Source organism: Dermacentor albipictus, unplaced genomic scaffold (genome assembly GCF_038994185.2).
Source record: "Dermacentor albipictus isolate Rhodes 1998 colony unplaced genomic scaffold, USDA_Dalb.pri_finalv2 scaffold_14, whole genome shotgun sequence".
NCBI lineage: Eukaryota > Metazoa > Arthropoda > Arachnida > Ixodida > Ixodidae > Dermacentor > Dermacentor albipictus.
In genome coordinates, this window is record NW_027225568.1 from 10,865,255 (window position 1) to 10,885,043 (window position 19,789).

General features: G+C 45.8%; 1 protein-coding gene across 4 annotated transcripts in view; it reads right to left on the bottom strand.

Moving 5' to 3' along the window:
- Positions 1-3,231: 3,231 nt before the first annotated feature.
- LOC135905850 (serine-rich adhesin for platelets-like) overlaps positions 3,232-19,789 on the bottom strand; it is a 70,014-nt gene continuing 53,456 nt past the window's right edge. For 2 of the 4 annotated variants that reach the window (XM_065436950.2, XM_065436954.2), the window contains 2 exons: positions 14,324-14,400; positions 3,232-3,462 (listed from right to left, as the gene is read on the bottom strand). In XM_065436950.2, coding sequence (XP_065293022.1) covers positions 14,348-14,400 — 53 coding nt within the window. In that variant the 3' untranslated portion in view covers positions 3,232-3,462; positions 14,324-14,347. Of the gene's footprint in view, positions 3,463-11,624; positions 11,752-14,323; positions 14,401-19,789 lie in introns of those variants that run through there. The other 2 variants (XM_065436949.2, XM_065436953.2) reach the window with 1 other exon arrangement.

Genomic DNA, 19,789 nt, shown 5'->3' on the forward strand with positions numbered 1-19,789 from the left:
GCAAACATTTGGTTTCGGCATTTTCTTACCCATCTCGCTTTCCATGCCCCTCTTTCACAATAATTGGATCGTTCGTAGAAACCGTGCAATCGTTGTTACCGTCGTCCTCGACTTGCTGCCGTCGTGAAACGCGCGCATTTGGGGGAATTCTATTTCACTGTACGCGCGTCAGACACACACATAACACACCGGTTTTACAAATAACACACTAGTCAACCTGGTAACGCTCTGCTGAGCCCCAAACAATGCTACGTAGCTAGCTGCCTGTATCGACCGTGTGCTTCGCATAAGGTTGTTTCCTACGGTGAGTGTGATCTGCAGAATTTCTTTCCTCCGTCACTGTTGCGTCTTACTTCGTTTTTACCACATTTAGACTTGGCTACTGCTACCTACCGACGCTGTTCAAGCGCTCAGTTTTTGTCATAACTAAAAAAACAATTACAACACATTTTGCAAAATAAAATAAGGTGTAAATTCATTCTAAGGCGCATTTAGGTTCATTTTTAGATAGAAGCTGTATATTGCTAGGCGATTCACCCGTCCGTCTGCTTCCTGCACGCCGAAAACTCCTCCGGCGCAACTCCATGCATATGTATGAAATCAGGCGCGAGATTGGCTGCGCCAGTAGCGATGTCATTGCTGTCCGTAGCAGCCGATTACTCTCGCAGCAGTCTCTCTCCGGATCCGAAACGCGTAGGCCACGCGTCATATGCAATCCTGAGGAGGAGGCAGCTTTAGATCAGTAACGCCGCGAGCAGAACCGGGAACGAGCTCTTTTTCGATAAAATCTTTCATCACCCAGAATTAGAGAAAGAACTGCTGTCACTGCACTGCACATTCCGATGATTACACCATGCTAATAAGTTCGGCATACCTTCTATCAGAAGGAATTCCTTTTCGCTTTCCTGGCTCTTACGCACACCTTAAGAGTGGAATCACCTTCCCGAAATTCTCGCTACAATTCTGAATCATGAAATTTAAAAACCACATATCCAATATTTTATAGAGGCTGTTTTTGTACCTGCTATGGTTATGTTAATGTTCAATCTTGTTTTATTTAGTTTTTGTTTATTTGGTAATAGCGAACTCGTATGTTACATACAATTTTCGTACCTACGTTTATAATAGCCTTGTGAATCATGGATTGATTTATGTTTAACATGCTGATTTAATTCAGCAATCTTATTTTTTTGTATTTATTGTTTCACCCCCCTCCCCTCTCTACTGCTTTGGCCCTGAGGGTATATCAAGCAAACATGGCTAGCCGATTCGTCCGTCCGTGTGTCACCTGTACGCCGAAAACTCCTCCAGCGCTTAAGCGAAAAGGGGCGCGCGACTGGCTGCGCCATAGTGACGTCGTTGCTCTCCGTCGCAGCCCATTGCGCTCGCAGCAGTTTCCCTTCGGCTCCGAAATGGGTAGGCCACGCGTCATACCCACTCCTGAGGAACAGGCAGCTTTCGATCAGGAACGCCGCCAGCTGAACCGGGAACGAGCTCGTCTACGCCGTGATGATGCAGCAGCCCGGGCACAAGAACCGGCTCGTGCAGCCGAGTGGAATCGGCAACTGGGCACCGAGAATGCGGTAGCCTACCAAGCCATCGCTAAATGATCCGTTGGGATTAATGCAGTGATAAACACCGGGGCCACACGGTTCAGTTTCGCTGGTTAACCGTCTGTACGGAGTGCTCGGACGGCGACGTTTAAAGCTTTCTTTCGATGCAACGTAAGCGCCTTGTATATGTGGCGCTTTCTGCTTAGAGCTGAAGCGGAGACCATGTGGCATTGACCCATCTCCCTTGAAATAATTCCTCTGTGAAGGTTCAATGGTCTATATGCGGAACATTGGTATGCCCGTGTTATACCGGTATTAATCGACGCTGAGCCAGCTTATATCCTTGACTCTTAAAACTAACCTAAAGATATTACACATTGCGATGATAACGAAAACCAGTGCTTAGGTTTCACGCGTCGAAAGCACCATCTTATTATCAGGTAGACCGTAGTGTGGAACTCTGGTAGAATTTTGACCACGTGGGGTTTTCGTGCATCTAAACCGAAATACACGAGCGGTCTTGCATTTCGCCTGCATCGAAAGGCCGTTGCCGCGTCAAAGAGAAAAGCAGCGACCTCCGCAAAGCAACACCCAAGCCATTAGGCTACCGCGGCGAGTGATAATGAACAACTTATTCGCTTAGCACATCAGTAGCAACATTTTCGATACTTTTTGGCAAGGGTAAATAATGAATAAATGAGAACTTCCAACTGATCAAGTGGAAGTTACGCTACACCACTTGGTGAAGCTTAAATCCGTTTTTTGTGACCCATTGTCTTTGGGAAGAGACTTTTCACAAAGAAAAGAAAAAGAACAAATAGACAAGTTCCCAATAACTTGCGTTTATTCCAAAGCACCCAAAGAAATTAAATAGGCGTTGTCAACATCATGTGCAAAATCAGGTATAGGGATCGGGCAGGTAAAATAAGTAGGTAAAATCAAGTAGCTCAAATGAAGTAGCTCAAATGAAGTAGCTCAAATGAAGTAGCTCAAATGAAGTAGCTCAAATGAAGTAGCTCAAATGAAGTAGCTAAAATGAAGTAGCTAAAATGAAGTAGCTAAATTGAAGTAGCTAATATGAAGTAGCTAATATGAACTAGCTAAAACGAATTAGCTAAAACGAAGTAGCTAAAACGAAGTAGCTAAAACGAAGTAGCTAAAATGAAGTAGCTAAAATGAAGTAGCTAAAGTAAAACAGCTAATATAATAATAATATTTGGGGTTTTACGTGCCAAAACCACTTTCTGATTATGAGGCACGCCGTAGTGGAGGACTCCGGAAATTTTGACCACCTGGGGTTCTTTAACGTGCACCTAAATCTAAGCACACGGGTGTTTTCGCATTTCGCCCCCATCGAAATGCGGCCGCCGTGGCCGGGATTCGATCCCGCGACCTCGTGCTCCGCAGCCCAACACCATAGCCACTGAGCAACCACGGCGGGTTTAAAACAGCTAAAGTAAAGCAGCTAAAGTGAAGCAGCTAAAGTGAAGCAGCTAAAGTGAAGCAGCTAAAGTGAAGCAGCTAAAGTGAAGCAGCTAAAATGAAGCAGCTAAAATGAAGCAGCTAAAATGAGGCAGCTAAAATCAGGTAGCTAAAATCAGGTAGCTAAAATCAGGTAGCTCAAATCAGGTAGGTAAAATCAGGTAGGCAAAATCAGGTAGGCAAAATCGGGTAGGTATCGGGTATAAAATCACAGATCTCTTAAAATGACTTAAAACACGTACGCATACGGATGTCAATTGAAAGGGTTGCGCCATGAGGTGGCGGCTACAACATGCGACTTTTTTAGGATAACACTGAAAATGGCTGGGGTCCGAACAGTCAGGAGAGAAGCATCCTTTCTTGAAGAGGAAAGAGAAGTCCGGAAGCTAGAGGGGGGCCAACCCGCCGGGCGTACTCGATTTGGTCGCTATTGGAGAAAGGAACAGAAGAGCATGTATTGTAGCAGTGCTTGTACATGCAACTTAATGTAGGACCGAGTTATTCGATCAGGGTGACAGCACATTCATTCCGTCCGCAAAACTGCTAGGTTAGCGTTCCCACAAAGAGCTGGCGACCCAACACACAGTACACGACTGCGAACTACAGCCGATTTATTAAACGGAGACTAAAGACAAATACCAAGTCAAGCTAAAGTGATAGATCAGTGCTCGAGAATATCTAAGGTGCGAATATTATCGCGACGAGAGCCTTAATAATCAAGACGTTGAGGTAAATGATATAAGACTTCCACGGGACATTCGAGTACTTGCCCGATGACGAAAGCACTCATTTAAATTTTGTGACTAGCACTCAACCACTCACTGCAGAAATATTCCTTGTATGGTGTATGACTAAATTGCGAGCTGCCTAGTTGTATTTCATTTTTAGAGCAAGAACTCATCGAAATGCCCCTTGAAAACGACGCGGGTGGGCGAAAGGTTTCGTATTTGCTCGATTCCGCAACGTCGACACTTTCGTGTTTCAGTAGTTTCGTTATGGCGTAGTGCTGCACTGGTTTTTCCTGCTCGCGAAACTCGCACAAACTGCAAGTGGCAGAGAATTCAATTTTCATGTGATGTAGCGGGATGCCCGAACGGTCTACGCCACATGACCGACATGCAGCTGGCGCGGGGAATCCAGCGCACTGCCGTGGCTCGGTGCCGCCGTCTGTCGGGCGCCGATTTGCTCACCGAAGGCAGCAAAGGGTGGTGATGGCGCATGCAACGTCACGACTGCCCTGTTGGGTGGCCGGAGATTTGAATTTCTAAAAAGGTATTCGCACCCTTCAGACGTAATTTCTTCGTAAACTCTTCTTGGCACGAAAAAAGCGTTGCGATGTTTCTGGGACTGTATTTGAACAATCCACGCCGACTTAGCATTTGCCTTTAGTGTCCCTTTAAGCTTTGGCTTAGAGATAAAATCGCAGAAATTGTCTGGTTACACGATCGCTTAATTGATTTGAATGAAGTTTGTGGTATTTGAGAGAGAGTTAAATTCCACCAACTGCCTTTCACAGCCTTGTGTTCAGCAGGCTGTTTCTTAGATGTCATGCTATAGCCATTACAAAGAAATCGCAAGCGATTTCTCCCTAATCAAGTTTATTTGGAGCGTAGAATTGATAAGTATACAAGTAGACGTATGGGCATACAAAGGCAACAAGGACGCGACTTGGACAGGTCCCCAATCACTAGCGGGATTCGGCAGTTATTTCGAAAAGAATTTCAACAAGGAGTACTTAATTTTTCATATGCGCATAATGTTTTAATATTTAAGAAGCGCAATCGCACAGAAATATTTATGGTTGGGGAGATTTCATCTGTTTTAGACAACATCGCCGAGACATGCACTTTACACACGAACTCCCGCGGTCCGGCTCTATTCAATTTATTAAGTATGTTATGTTTACTAAATTTATTAAGTTTATTAGGCATATTGAGTTTTATTAAGTTTTATTCAGTTTTATTAAGTACATTAAGCTGCAGTTTTTTCGGAAACAAATCACTTGGGTCTATTACCTGCCGACAGAGAAGGACCTGTTCTATTGATTTGCATGTTGGAAGACTGTCAAAAGGCGATTGTTGCTAACTGCATTTATCCTGCCATCAAGAACTCCTGGCCACATTTGATTTCGTTTAGTTTTCGAATTCTTGTTTCGCTCAATTTCCATGAGTAGGACTTACTAAAACGCTCCTACAAAAGCTTGTAAAACGCAGAACTAGCTGCACTAGGACCGAGACCCAACAAGAAAAATGTGAGGTCTGAAGCGATGCCCTCTCCGTACAAGATCACGCACAACATCAAGAAAGTCGTTCGGAGACGCGGTGTGCCTGTTGTGTTCTCCGTCCCTACCAAGTTCAAAAATATATTTTCCAATTTGCAATGATGATGTAAAAAGGAGGAAACGGCAAGACATATTCTACGACATTCACGTAATGTTCTACAGCAGTGGTGCCTGAGGTTCTATTCTCCAGTGGCAAGTCCCATGTTGGGCAGACTGGGAACTGCGCGAGTCATATGAGGGAGCATGCGTAAAATTTGAATAAGATTGACTGCGCCCAATTAGTGATGCATGTTAACACGCGTGGAAGCGAGCTGTAATTCGGTAGTGTACGAATTCTGGACAGGAGCAAGAACTCCCCCGCAAGAGAAACACTTGAGCGTTTGATATTAAGAAACATGGTGATAAGTGTGTCAGCGGTACGTCTTTGTTTTTATGCCACTGAGTTTGCTCTTTCGGAGCCAAATCTGAGATTCGACAACGCGTCAGGTGTCTTTTGTACGATGAGATACGCAAGCGTGCACTCGTAAGTGTCTAGTTTTTTTTTGCGTAAAATAAACTGCTGGTGATAATGACGCTCGTTGGTGTACTTTTCTAAGTTCTTCGTGCCAACCATACGTCTAGGTATCAAGCAACAGAGGATACAGAGTTTTGATTTAGAACCTCGCATGCTTTCCGCAAATGTTGCCTAAAATTGATGTCTCAGATTATGCAGAATGTTTACAAATTTACAACTCCGCGCTAAACCAGATAACTCAGTTTTGTAAACTGTACCTGTCAAAGAAACTAAAGCGCATGAAGTTAATAAAATTTCACAACTTACTCAATACTGTAGGAATGCTTACAAGTGTTTAGCAAAATCCGAACTCCCAAGGTAGCAGTTCCGTCGGGATCAGTCTATAATACATTATCTTGCCCGCTTTAGGGTCTCTGTAGATGCTCTTCAGAGAATTGAGAGCAATATTTACAACCAAAGTGAATAGTTGAAAACAGTGCTTAGTTTTGCAATGCATCAACTTTTGTTATGTCATTAACGGCTTAGAATATCTGCTTGCGATAGTCAGTAGGCTTGACCTTCTCGTTTTAAATGAAAAAAAAACTGGCTGTGGCTTAGCTAAGGTTAAACCCAGGATGCGAAGCATACTAGGCTTTATTTTAACGCGACTGCGTTAAGGAGCTATTGTCGCAAAAAAGCCGGTGTCGTCGGCGTCGGCTCCGGCGTGCGGCGCTTGCTCAGGTGCAAATTTCATTGTCGCGCCGAACGCTGCGTTGCTCGACGCTCACCGCGTCCGATGCGGGGTGCGTAGCCGCTGCGCCGTAGCAAAGCCACCTAGAAACAGTCCCTGTAGCATGCCGCAACCTTCGCTTCTCATTCCAACGAGCAGCTCTGTCTCCAGGAGGTATCTCACCTCGTGAGTGTCTAGCAGAGGCAAGCGCAGCTGCTTATATACCGCCGCGACGCCGCGAGCGACGGCGTGAGTTGGAGCCCCGTTTCTCCTCTGTCGTGACGTCACGGTGTCACGTGGACAGCCTTGAAGGCGATGCCGCGAGCGACGGCGCGAGTTGGAGCCCCGTTTCTCCTCTGTCGTGACGTCACGGTGTCACGTGGTATTGTAGGCGACACCGCGGCGCCTGAGGAGCTGGGTTGAGCTCTACTAATATGCTTCGCATAAAAAAGTTCGTTGACTGAATGTCTGGTCTTTAGTGGCGGAAGCGCCGGGTATGGCCAAAGAGCACCATGCCATGGAGTGTTAATGACGTCGATGTGGTGTGGTGTGATGAGTTCTCTGAAGTTGATGTGACGTGACGTGGATGTAAAGGGGCCTAAACATGGTCGCTAAATTGCGCAAAATCTACGTGTAATAAGATTATGGCAATGACTGATGACGTGTACTATGAGGATTAAAATGCGTTGCGAAAGAATGATGCGATATACAAAATACGTAAGCTGCTAACATTGGCTTGAGCACTACTACTACCCCACCAGTGCCCTTGAAACATGAGAGCCCGGAGGCTCTGTGGCTTTTGCAGGCCTGCTATTTGATTTTCTTTGCGCAATAAGGATTGTACTGTATTGTATGCGCTATAAAAAACGACTATCAAAGCGGCATCTTCTGGAAAGAGGAAGCGCTACGAAACTGCTGGGCTTATAACATGTAGGACAAAATCAAGATAGCGAGGACTATTTGCTCTTGAAAAGCTGTTCTTGACCAAGAAACACAGCCGGATGAAGAGGGACACAATAGCGGTAAGCAAAAGGAAAATGCTTCCTCTTACGGCTTCCCCTCACTCCAGGAAAACGAGGAGGACGGTCACTCTGTCATATCTACCACAGGTTGGGGGCTCGTTACCACTCAAGAGAAAGTTATGAGTGCCAAATATGTGTCCTATTCTGATTCGAGTGAATAGGACATGTGTTCGTGTTTTCGTAGTTGGGCGCCAGAAACCCAACTTCGGCTTAATCACGTGAAGCGTATTGCTCGTTTCAGCATCCCACAAGCGTTGCCAGTGGCGTCGCAGTTTGTTTCATATTAAAGGCTTCAGATCTGTGGCAGGGGGAGCAGCAGAACAGTTAATACCTTGCGATTTCGTCGGCAAGCACATTACCTTCGACTCCTCAATGTCCAGGAACCCAGCATATTACTTGACTAAGAGAGGAATAACGTTGAACAAGAGTGAGTAGAGTTCAATAAAAACAGGATTTGTAAAGACATTAACGCTTTTACAAGGCTTTACGAGTGAGAATATTATTGCACCCTAAAATTAATTTCTTTATGTGTTTTACCACAGAGAGTACCGCATATGTGCATGGTGGTCAGGTTTGGAAAAATGAGTGGCCAACAGCAGCGTAAGAAACACCAGCCCGTGATATTAACGCGTCCGTGTAGAATTCCGAGCAAGAGTACTTCGATTGCAGTTCATGAAAATGCATTGCGATTTCGGGCTCCGGAGCGTGCTTTGTGAACTGTACATGGATGAATCGCGTTCTATCACTTGCCACTTCTGGGGCGGTAACAGCTTCCCGAGAGGCATTCGGCGATGTTCGAAAAGTGCGACTCACTCCTTCGCAAAGTTCTTTCACACGCAGAGAGAAAGGTAGTCTCAGAGAAGGTATATTACGAAAACGTGTTGCACGCGGGAAATCGTTAACGGTTGTAGAACACGGACGTTCTGATTACAGTGCACATTGAGAAAGAAGGTGAAGCTCATATATGGTCTCTGCAAGTGGAGTGACGACTCGTTTGATTATACGCATAAGATTTCGGCAGGGCTTGTTTCGAATGCGCTAGTGGTCAGGCGGGTACCTAAAAGGTTGACGGGATCTTGCATCTTCAGCGCGCTTGGGGCGGCACTGATACACGATGGCACCATAGTCCAATTGTGACCGAATTAGGCTCTTGTCAAGATTCATTAAACATTTCCTGTCGCTGACAGAGAATGTGACGTAAAATTTTCAGTGAATTCATTTTTATGCATTTCACTTTGAGATATCTTATGTGTGGAATAAAATGAAGTTTAGAATCAAGTATGATGTAGGGGATACATGTAGGGGATAGGGATAGGGATAGAGGTAGGGGATACACGTCCTTTTTCGTAACTCTGAAAAGCTGCCGATAATCCACGCAAAAGCGCCATGAGCCATCCTTCTTTTTTACCAGTACTACAGGTGACGCCCATGGACTACATGACGGTTGAATGATGTTCTTGGCAAGCATTTCGTCAACTTCGGCGTGAATAAGTGACGCTCAGCCGGTGACGCTCGATACGGGCGGCAATGAATAAGAGGAACGTCACCGGTATTAATGCGATGTTTAAGAGCTGTAGGTAAAGGATCGTTAAAACGATCGTTAAAGTCAAAAATATCGGTGTAGGAAAACAGAATGCGGTAGAGCTCACAAGCGTGGTCGGACGGCCCGTCGGGTGCAATCATTTTCTGGAAGTCGGCGATTGTTAAAGTTGCCGACTGCGATGGCAGAGGAGGGTCGGCTGAATTGTCCTCTACTACAATAAATGCTACTGAGTGATCCTCGAATGAGCAAATCTAGTCCAGAGACATCGCGCGTGGCCGTACTTGTGTCGTCGAGCGAAAATTGAGCACTGACAGGTAGACGCAATCCGCCGTAATAGATAAAACTGTATGAGGTACTGTGATCCCGTGCGTAAGGAGGACGTCTTTCATAGGAGCCGCGATGTAGTGACCGTCGGGGACTGGTGGGGATGACACGAAGACAACGTAAGTCAGTGAATAAGGCGGCAAGCGAACGAAGTCGACGGAACTGAGGCAACTGGGGTGTGGTACAGAGGGATCCAGAACAGGGAGGTCAAGGCGAAGAATACTGGCGGAACATTCGATGAGAGCAGAATGTGCGGAGAGGAAGTCTGAGCCGACGATGATGTCGTGGGGACAGTGGGCTATGACTGAATAGCACGATAATGGAGCGACAGGCGAAGGAGACGCGGGCGGCACATATCCCAATTACGGGGATGGTGACACGGACAACAGGCGTCGTGGCGGGCGTAATTATTTTCTTCAGGCGGTCACGAAGTTGAGCGCGCATTACCGACAACTGCCCCCCAATGTCTATAAGAGCAGACACAGAAACACCGTCGACGTGCACGTCAAGAAGGTTCAGGTGTGTAGGCAACGTCAGAAGAGGATTCGGCGCCGTAGGAAGCAATGCAACGTCACCTCGAGGCAATGCATCGTCTCGTTTTCCGGCAGGGAGCGGCGTCTGAAGGGAACCGGCGAATAGGAGAGAAGGGCTGGGGAGAGCGAGATTGTCGTCGTTGGGGCGAAGGCGAACGAGAATAGGGGCGGTTGGGCGCAGGAGAATCAGTGGCGGCATTATCGGAGCGTGCGGCATATGGACGAGAAGGGCCACGTGGGGGGCGAGAGTAGGCAGTATAAGTATACCGGGTCGGGGAACTCCAGCGACTGCGACAGTGCCGAGAAATGTTCTCGATTCGACGGCAGCTGAAACAAATGCGTTTGTCGTCAGCAGTGCGCCATTCAGATGGGTTGCGGATATGTGGTGGGTAATATGACGCGGGACGGTGCGGAATCGAAGAAGCCGGGTGGGTATCCGGGTGATGGGCCGAGCAGATGGTGTGAAGGCCCATGTTTGCGAACTCCTCGCGGACAACCGCCTGGATCAGGGAAACCGTGACTGCAGGAGCGTTGGAGGGGCAGGAGTCGAAGGCAGCCGGATAAGCGGCCTCGATCTCACGCCGGACGATCCTGGTAATATCGCCAGTGTTGTTGGGACGAGGAGCGTCGGCAGAGGAAGATGTCGCTAATGTGTTGGGCAGACCGGCAAACTGCTGGTCGATACGTCGGCTCTCAGTGAGTTACAGGCGGCCGCACTCTTTTATAACTGCATCCACCATCGCCACGTTGTTTAAAACGAGCAAGTTGAAGGCGTCATCGGCAATGCCTTTGAGGATATTGGAAACCTTGTCTCACTCGAGTCATGTGCGCGTCAACTTTGCGGCACCGAGCCAAGACGTCCTGAATATACGTGACGTAGGGCTCTGTTGACGTCTGCAGTCGACCGGAATGCGCTTTCTGCGCGGCAAGCTGGTGACCGTAGGGGTTGCCGAACAAGTCTCGGAGCTTTTGCTTCAGCGAATCCCAACTGGTGAGCTCATCTTCATGCGTCCGAAACCAAACTCGAGGTGTGCCACCGAGGTAAAAGAGTACGTTAGCGATTATGATAGTAGGGTCGCACATATTATTGCGGCTGACGGGTTCGTACAGGCTGATCCAGTCCTCGACGTCTTCCCCATCTTTGCCCGAGAATACGCCAGGATCACGGGGAGCGGGGAGCGCGATGTAGGTCGTCGAGGTGGCAGCAGGTGTCGGGGCCGGTGGAGTCGAGTTGTCGCCGGCAGCCATGAAGGAAGGCTCGACGTACCGCCCACTGCGAAGCTCCATGACGATGTACAGGGAACGTTCACCTCCACCAGATATGTTATGTAGGAAGACGCAGACTAAAAGCTATATACAAGTATATTTACAAAGACACACGCCGCACTTACCCAAGAGCGAACAGCCCGCGCTAGCCTCTCATCGTCGTCGTCGTCTTATCACTGCTCTCCTCTTCGTCATCGCAAATACTGTTCCGTAGAGATATCATGGCTTTGCTCCACCTGGTGAACGCTCAGAACTGCTGCTGCAGCGCCTGGTTCAGGCATCAGAGCTAGCCCTTCATGGGACAAATGAGTGAGTACTGGCATGACTTTTCTCCGGTTAGCCATCGCTGTTGTCTCTGAGTTTCTTTGAAATTAATCTTTTCTAAACGTGATCTCACCTGTCGTCGCGTTCTACAATGGTTGATACTTGCTCCAAGCCTGTGCGGCTTGTGCTGGGCCATGCGTGATCAAAGCTGTTGCTAGACCCCAGGTGCAGGTAACTTGTGCTCCCATTGTCAGTGACACCTGTATGGTACAAAAGTACAGCAAATGTCTTCATTTCCCGTTTTGCAAGGGCAGTTCATAGGAAATGAACACTTCATTATTATAGATGGTGCCAGGCAACAAGTTTTAGTCGTGGGGGAGCCCTACTGCACCGCTACCGGAGTCGATGCTTTTCCTAACTGCAACTATGTCTTGAATCGACGCAAGAACTTCATGCCAGGCGATAGGGGTGCCGAGCACGATCTTACGTCTTCTGACAGATTATTACGCTCTATCTCATATCGCGGACAAAATATCTATCTCATATCGCGGACCCACTATATTTGTTAGATAAACTAGTTATTGGCGCATTAGAAACGTCTTGGAGTTCTTTCTTTTAGCTAAACTATTACGAGCGCTACACCTAGCAAGTTACAGAGGAGGACAGAGAAAAATTGAAAGGGCACATTTCTACCGAGGGATCATAATTTCGTGTTTGAAGCTTGATCAGAGATTCGTAACTTCCTACTGCACATATATGTGTTAGCCAAAGACGTACTCGCCTTTCAGAAGCTGGGTATTCGAACCCCATTTGGCCACTCCTGTGGCTGAAGTTCCCAAGCACAGGTGGTAAGCAATGCACATTTAGCAGCTCATTAAGAAATCGAAAACGGTTGTCCTCGCCAATGACCCTGTGTATGCCATCAACAGACTATAGGACAACTTTCTAAACGATTGGCCAATGCGATTATCTAAGATTCGTGTTGCAGACAGCAGATTAGCTTGGAAAGAAATGTGTAAGTCCCAATTCACGGGACAATGCCATTAAATGGTGCAACGGAAAGCGTCAAATTGCTTTAAAAGTGTGGGATGTGCGGATAGCACTGCAAGGATTGTAGCTAGTAGCGCATGTTCCCTAATTGCGCAGAAATTGCATTACATTGAAAAAAAGGAAAACGGGAGAGAATAAAAGGCGAGAATACGGCAGAACCCTTGTCAGGATGCAAGGAGGTTCCCTACAAAACAATGAAGGGCACACCGCATTGCCGAATACACCTTTATATACAATCTGATTTAGAGAAAGCCGGCTAAGAATGATAATCGCATTATTACACCCAATGCCATAGTGTCTACGCCTTCGTACGTCACAAAAGCATTAAAAGCCTGGGAGGCCTTGCTCCAGAGCGAGGCTGAAGACGACCAGCGTCGAGCAATCCACCCGGCCATTGAGGCCGTGAAGACTCAACGTCCTAAACGCGCGGGGACTGCTTCGTACCCCCCACCCCCCTACCTGCATGTAGATTAAGAGGTGGGCACCCCAGCTCGGTGGAATAATAAAGTTTTCTATCAGTCAATCAAACGCCAATTCCGAAGCAGATCACTAAGTATTTCAGTTGCATTATCTTTGACTTCCAACGAACTACACTGCGATTGATCAGACGTAATTTAAGGAGTTCATTTTTAAAGTCCAGCATACTCACTTTTGATAGTCACGCCGTGAAAATCTCAAGGTGCAGCAGTCGGTGTTATGAAAGCGGTTGCACAGATACTGGCAGGACGAAAAATGCTTGATATATTCATAGAATGCTGATCAGCTTACATAATAGAGCATTCTGATTGGAAGGCCATGTATCAGCAACGTGTAGGCTTTCTTGTTAACACAGCGGTATAATTTTCAGGTGCCGCCACACTTCTTAATATATCAATGAGATTAAAGCTCATTAAAGCTTCAGAAGCATATGGTGGGGATACATGGTAAAGATTTATGGTAGCAGAGTGAAAGAACTAGAAAATAATTTTGTGTTATTGAGTTAGATTTTCACTAAATTTGTCATGTTTACGTTGCAGTAGTTGCTATCGTTCTGGGTATAAAATAAGAGTTTCAGTAGAACTAATTTGGGCTGCCGCAAATTGTAAGCTCTAACTTGTATAAAGTGGGATATGTCGGCTGCTGATAACATGCTACACGGGAACAATTCTCACGTTGTGCCGAAAAGCTTACAGCTCCGTTACAACCCTCTGGCATAGACATCTTGAACGCTGCCCTAACTGCAAATCACACGCTGCGATGGAATCAAAACACTTTCTGCTCTTAGTTTGATCGGTTCAAAGAAAAAAGTATCAGAGTGGTAGCGCGACGGACCCACTGAGATTATGCTTGCTAGACAAAACTGTAGACGAAATGTTATGCACTGATTACAGTGGCGAGTGAATTGATCGTGGCGCATGGAACGTAGTCGGCTTCTGACGCGACGGCCTATAGGTGCGTGCATTCGCAATTTTCTGATATGAGAAGAAATTCGTTGAAAAATTTGAACTGCATAGATTTCATATGAATTTGCATGTATTCATATCAGTGCACGCAGGGAGAGGGTGCAAGGACAGGAAAGGCAGGGAAGTCAACCAGAGGAGCACCCGGTTTGCTAACCCAAAGTGGGGGTGAGGGAAAGGGGACACACATTTCTTTCAAAGGACATTGATGAAGGGGCTCATGCGGAAACAGTGTTGGCGCCGCTGGTAACGTGCCTCTTTCTAAGCAATAAGTGCTGCCAGGGAACACGTTGGAGCTATCTTCTATGTTTGTTGTAAAGGCATGTGACCATGGCCTACGTACCGTCGACGTTGTAAGTCCCGTCGGTTATTGGCCTCTGCTGAGTGTTCCATTGGTAAAGCCAGGCGTCGTCAGAAAGGCTGCAATTATTAAAGGTGTTGGTGTTAGATAATTACAGCTGTGGCGAAAAAGTTGAAATTGCACTTTTATAAAACAAAGCTCAAAAAAGGCAAAGTACTGTTTGGTAAACGGACTACTTGAAATGTTTCGCACTCACTTAAGGCACTCTGCGCTGGCTGGCATAGGACAAACGGCACATGGGGCAGCATCTGGTGCAGGGCACTCATCCACCATAGTCAAAAGGGCCCCTACCTTGACTTGCACGAGCATTGTCAGCTTAATGGTCAAATTACAAAGGGTATCATGCCTCCGGGTGCAGTTCCCTACATAACATGCGTGCTCCACTTACCACAGTGGCAGAATCCTAACAATTCCGATAGAATATATTTTGCTCTATGGAAATTTTTTTATGCAATAATAATAAAACAGGTTGTAGGGTAAAGAAGACACTATGCGGATGGTTTCTGCAATGCTGATGAAAAGCAGCGCTCATGTTAGAAAAATTTCCCTTTGTACCCGCATGTTGTCGTTCGGCACCGCCGTGGAGAATGCAGTGTTTTCGCGCAGATTTCGTCTCATAGCCAACTGTCAATTTGAACAGTTCAGAATGAGAGGATGAAGTCGAATGAACTGCCCCTCAACGAAAATGGAGTTCATAAATATTTCTTTGCAAACTATGCTAAGTTTGTTACTGATCTGCCAGTCGCAGCTGCTTATCTGATAATTCATGGAAGGATCAAGTTTATTGTCAGAACGGCTTGAAAAAAAAAATGTCAGTCACTTTAGCATACGCCATAGATAATGGAGGTGAATGTATGCACGCTCACGACAGAGCCATCGAATTGCTCGATGGTTTCGTCCGAATGCCCGTTCTTGGTTTTTATTACCTCTTCTTCAAAATAAAGTTTGTGGGTGCGAGCGCCCTAATGAGTGTACCTTATTCAAATGTGCCTTAGTCATATTCGCCCTAATTAACATGAAATGGTGGGGGTTCGACTCCTTTCCAAGGTCCTGAGTTCAAGTGCCTTAATTGACTCTAGAATAATTGACTGTCTTTTTTGGCATGGTTAGTCGCGTCGAATCAGCATAGTTAGTTGCTTAGTAACTCAGGGGACCAACTGCTATGCATGCTCACTGACCTGGAGAGGCAATGCAGAAGGGTGGGTCTAAAAATTATTCAGCAGAAAACTAAAGTAATGTTTAATATTCTGGGAAGAGAACAGCAGTTTACGATAGGTAGCGAGGCACTGGAAGTGGTAAGGGAATATACCTACTTAGGGCAGGTAGTGACCGCGGATCCGGATCACGAGACTGAAATAATCAGAAGAATAAAAATGGGCTGGGGTGCGTTTGGCAGGCATTCTCAGATCATGAACAGAAGGTTGCCATTATCCCTCAAGAGAAAAATGTATAACAGCCGTGTCTTACAAGTACTCGCGTACGGGGTAGAAACCTGGAGGCTTACGAAAGGGTTCTACCTAAATTGAGGATGACGCAACGCGCTACGGAAAAAAAAGAATGATGGGTGTAACGTTAAGGGATAAGAATAGAGCAGATTGGGTGAGGGAACAAACGCGAGTTAATGACATCTTAGTTGAAATCAAGAAAAAGAAATGGGCATGGGCAGGACATGTAACGAGGACGGAAAATAACCGATGGTCATTAAGGGTTACGGACTGAGTTCCAAGGGAAGGGGAGCTTAGCAGGGGGCGGCAGAAAGTTAGTTGGGTGGATGAGATCAAGTTTGCAGGCACAACATGGCCACAATTTGTATATTATTATTATTTACATTACCCCTAAGGGCCCTCACATGAGGGTATTACATAGGGGGGGGGGGGGGAGTACAAACATGAAATATACACAAGAAATAAACTACATAAAATAAACATACACACAAGGAACATAAAATAAATAGATATGAACAAGTGGTAAATGCACTTAGTCATGAAAACACAAGAACATTTTACATAATATGTTAATATGTGCATATAGGCATAAGTAATATCTAATCTGCTACCACTAACCGCTTTCTTGCAACAAAGTTTGGAAAGATGGTAGGTTAACTGCAGTAGCTATGCGTGATGGTAGGTTATTCCATTCTATTATTGTGCGAGGAATAAATGATTTTGCGTAGAGCGACGAGCGGCACATTATGCGTTTTTATTTGTTAGCGTGGTCACGGCGCGGGAAAACTGCAGGGGGGGCGTGAAAAGAAGTCTTCGTGAAGCGTGGAATGGTGATAAAGTTTATGAAATAAGGTTAGGCGAGCAAACTGGCGCGACGTGATAGTGATTCCAACTCGGCACGTTGTTTTAACGATGTGACGCTGGTGAAGCGTAAATTATCGGAAAAGATGAAGCGAACAGCACGGTTTTGCAGAGATTCAATGTTGTTAATTATGTTTGCTTGATCGGGATCCCATATGGCAGAAGCATATTCAATTTTTGGGCGGATCAGCGTGATATAAGCCAGTTTTTTTAAAAGAGAAGGTGCGTGCTTGAGGTTACGTTTAAGAAGACCGAGTGCTCGGTTAGCTGATGCTAAGACGGTGTTAATATGGTAATGCCAAGTTAAGTCAGACTAAAGATGAAGGCCAAGATACTTGTAAGTTGGCGCAAGTTCTACTCTAGCATTATTGAGAAAGTAGGTGGTAGGAAGTCGAGTGGAATGGTTGGTAAATGATGTTAGCTTGGTTTTAGATGTATTTAAAGACATTACCCACGAAGAGCACCAAGCGGTCACAGCATCAAGATCAGTTTGTAAGGAAAGTCGGTCAGCGTCATTACTAATATTACGATATATAACACAATCATCTGCGAATAATCAAATTCGAGATGAGACGCATTTGGGTAGATCATTAATGAAAATTAAGAAAAGTAGGGGACCGAGGACGCTGCCCTGGGGGACTCCAGATGTTAAAGGAACAGAAGAGTTACAGCCATTAGCACAGGTAAATTGTTGTCTGTTGGAGAGAAAATCTTTAATCCATGCAAGAACGTTTGGGTGAATATTTAAGTGTGTTAATTTGATTAGAAGCCTGTGATGAGGAACGCGATCAAAAGCTTTAGAGAAGTCAAGAAACACTGCGTTAACGTAGAATCCTTCGTTAAATGCGGAAAATATATCGTTAGTAAATCCGGCGAGCTGAGTGTCGCATGAATAACCCCTGCGAAAACCGTCCGGGGTAGTTGGAGACGTATGGGAAGTATGATGATGATGATGATGTTGTTGAGTGGCGTCGATGTGGCAGCAATGTGAAATATGACGACGACGAACTAGCCAGTAGTGAGGATACTGGCTCAGATGTGAGGATAAACAGATGTGAGGATATCCGCCTTCAGAATGTCGGATGACTGATACATTGTATAGCATGAGCGTAGCTGAGACGCGACGCACTACTACAATTGTTCACAAAAATGTAAAAAAAATTCTGGGTTTTTACGTGCCAAAACCACTTTCTGAATATGAGGCACGCCGTAGTGGGGGACTCCGGAAATTTCGATCACCTGGGGTTCTTTAACGTGCACTTAAATCTAAGTACACGGGTGTTTTCGCCCCCATCGAAATGCGGCCGCCGTGGCCGGGTTTCGATCCCGCGACCTCGTGCTCAGCAACCTAACACCATAGCCACTGAGCAACCACGGCGGGTATAAAAAAGTGAAGAGTACCACAGCATATTGTGACTTTCCACTTTTTTATCGCTGTATTATAAAGTCGCCATAGTTTGCCCTTTTTAAAACGATTCGGAGCCCTGATATCTAAATTGAAGTGGTAAGAGAACCCTTAAAAGCAATACCAGAAGTGGCATCATTGGCCAAACTAATCCGAGCGGGAAAAGGGTCAGCTTGCCCGACAGTTTGTTTTCTCTTTAAATACATTGGTCACCCTTGGGCAACAGGCAATACGAGAAGCAATTGTCTTAAGCCAAGCTGTTGCTTTTCCTGCTCCGGCCTTATGATTAATTTACCTGACTTTAATGGCTCTTATCTTTGCAGCAAGTTGGTTGACGCTGACAGACATGCGCACAATTTAACTCCCCCGCACAGCACAAGAAACTACCGACATCTGCATAACCTATTGCATCATACAGCGAGTGCGCGAATAGGTTAAATACAAGTACTGTCACGTTTAAACGCACAATGGATGAAATATGCAGACAATAAATTTTCTCCTTCTCCAATCTCAGTCTTCAAATCTACATTTAACCACTGATTGCAATCTGTTTTACTGTAACGTAGGTAACATGTATTTTTCTCTATTTTGCTTTGGTGGCACATCCTTGTTTTTCTTAATTAAAGTTGTGAACATTTCCAGCTATAACTTGCACCTTCAATATTTTATAAATTTGTATATGAATAGTAGGAACAGTAGGGAGAGTTTATGTGCTAACATAATTGCATATCTGGCCTTGAGAGGCAGCGCGCCCTCCAGTTGCTTCTTTTCTCTGTGTGCGCCCCTGGCGCTGTTTTGGAATTAGGATTGCACAGTCGCATTTATTCCGTTACTTTTGTTGACGCGACGCAGCCAAATATGTGCGACGATTCAACCCACGTGAGGTTACTTGGAAAGTCTTCCTTATATCCACTGCCGTATGTGGTATCGATATCGCAATATGTACTTAAGTAAAAGGGGGTAAATAAACCACTTAATGCATATCGATAAAATTAAGCAAATATTTATTATTTTCTAAGAAAAATGGAAATGTTTACTCAAGAAATATATAAATTAACATTTAGGAAGAATTCTTCGCACGGGCAATGTCGACCTTAATTCGACCAAAAGCATTGGTTACTTGTCTGGGGTAGAACAACATATACAAACCTAAACTCTTTCTCTTACAAAAAATTGCACCGACTATTATGACACTTCCTATTGCCTTATTTTTGCGCAGATCTATACGTGTTTTCATTTCCCGATATATTGGCAGGTGTGGATAGTGTCTCGTTCAGCATGTGGCAAACGGAGCCAAGTGAGGCGCGACTGCCTCGCGAAATGGGAAATTGCGAGAGGCAGCGCGTGGGTGACGCGTGGGCGCTATTCAGAGCAGCCGCCGTATTCATCACTTGCGTGCCGTAATCCCATTGCCGTCATGCCGTGACACCATCCTCGTTGATGCGTCGACGTCATCGTTTGTTCGTTATTCTGCGGCAGTTATGCTGTCACAATTGTGTCGGGATTATGGCATCGCTGTCATTGCGTCGTGGTCACACACATGCTATCATGCATTCGTTGCCATACGGTATAGTCGTCATGCCACCATGGCGGTGCGGTCGTCGTCATTATCGCTTTTTCATGCGGTCGTCCTACCGTCGTCGACACGTCGTCCTTGTTATACCATCATTATGACTTAGAATGCGCTTGTCATTGTCGTCATGCCGTCCCCGTTGTACGACTCGACCATTACACCAA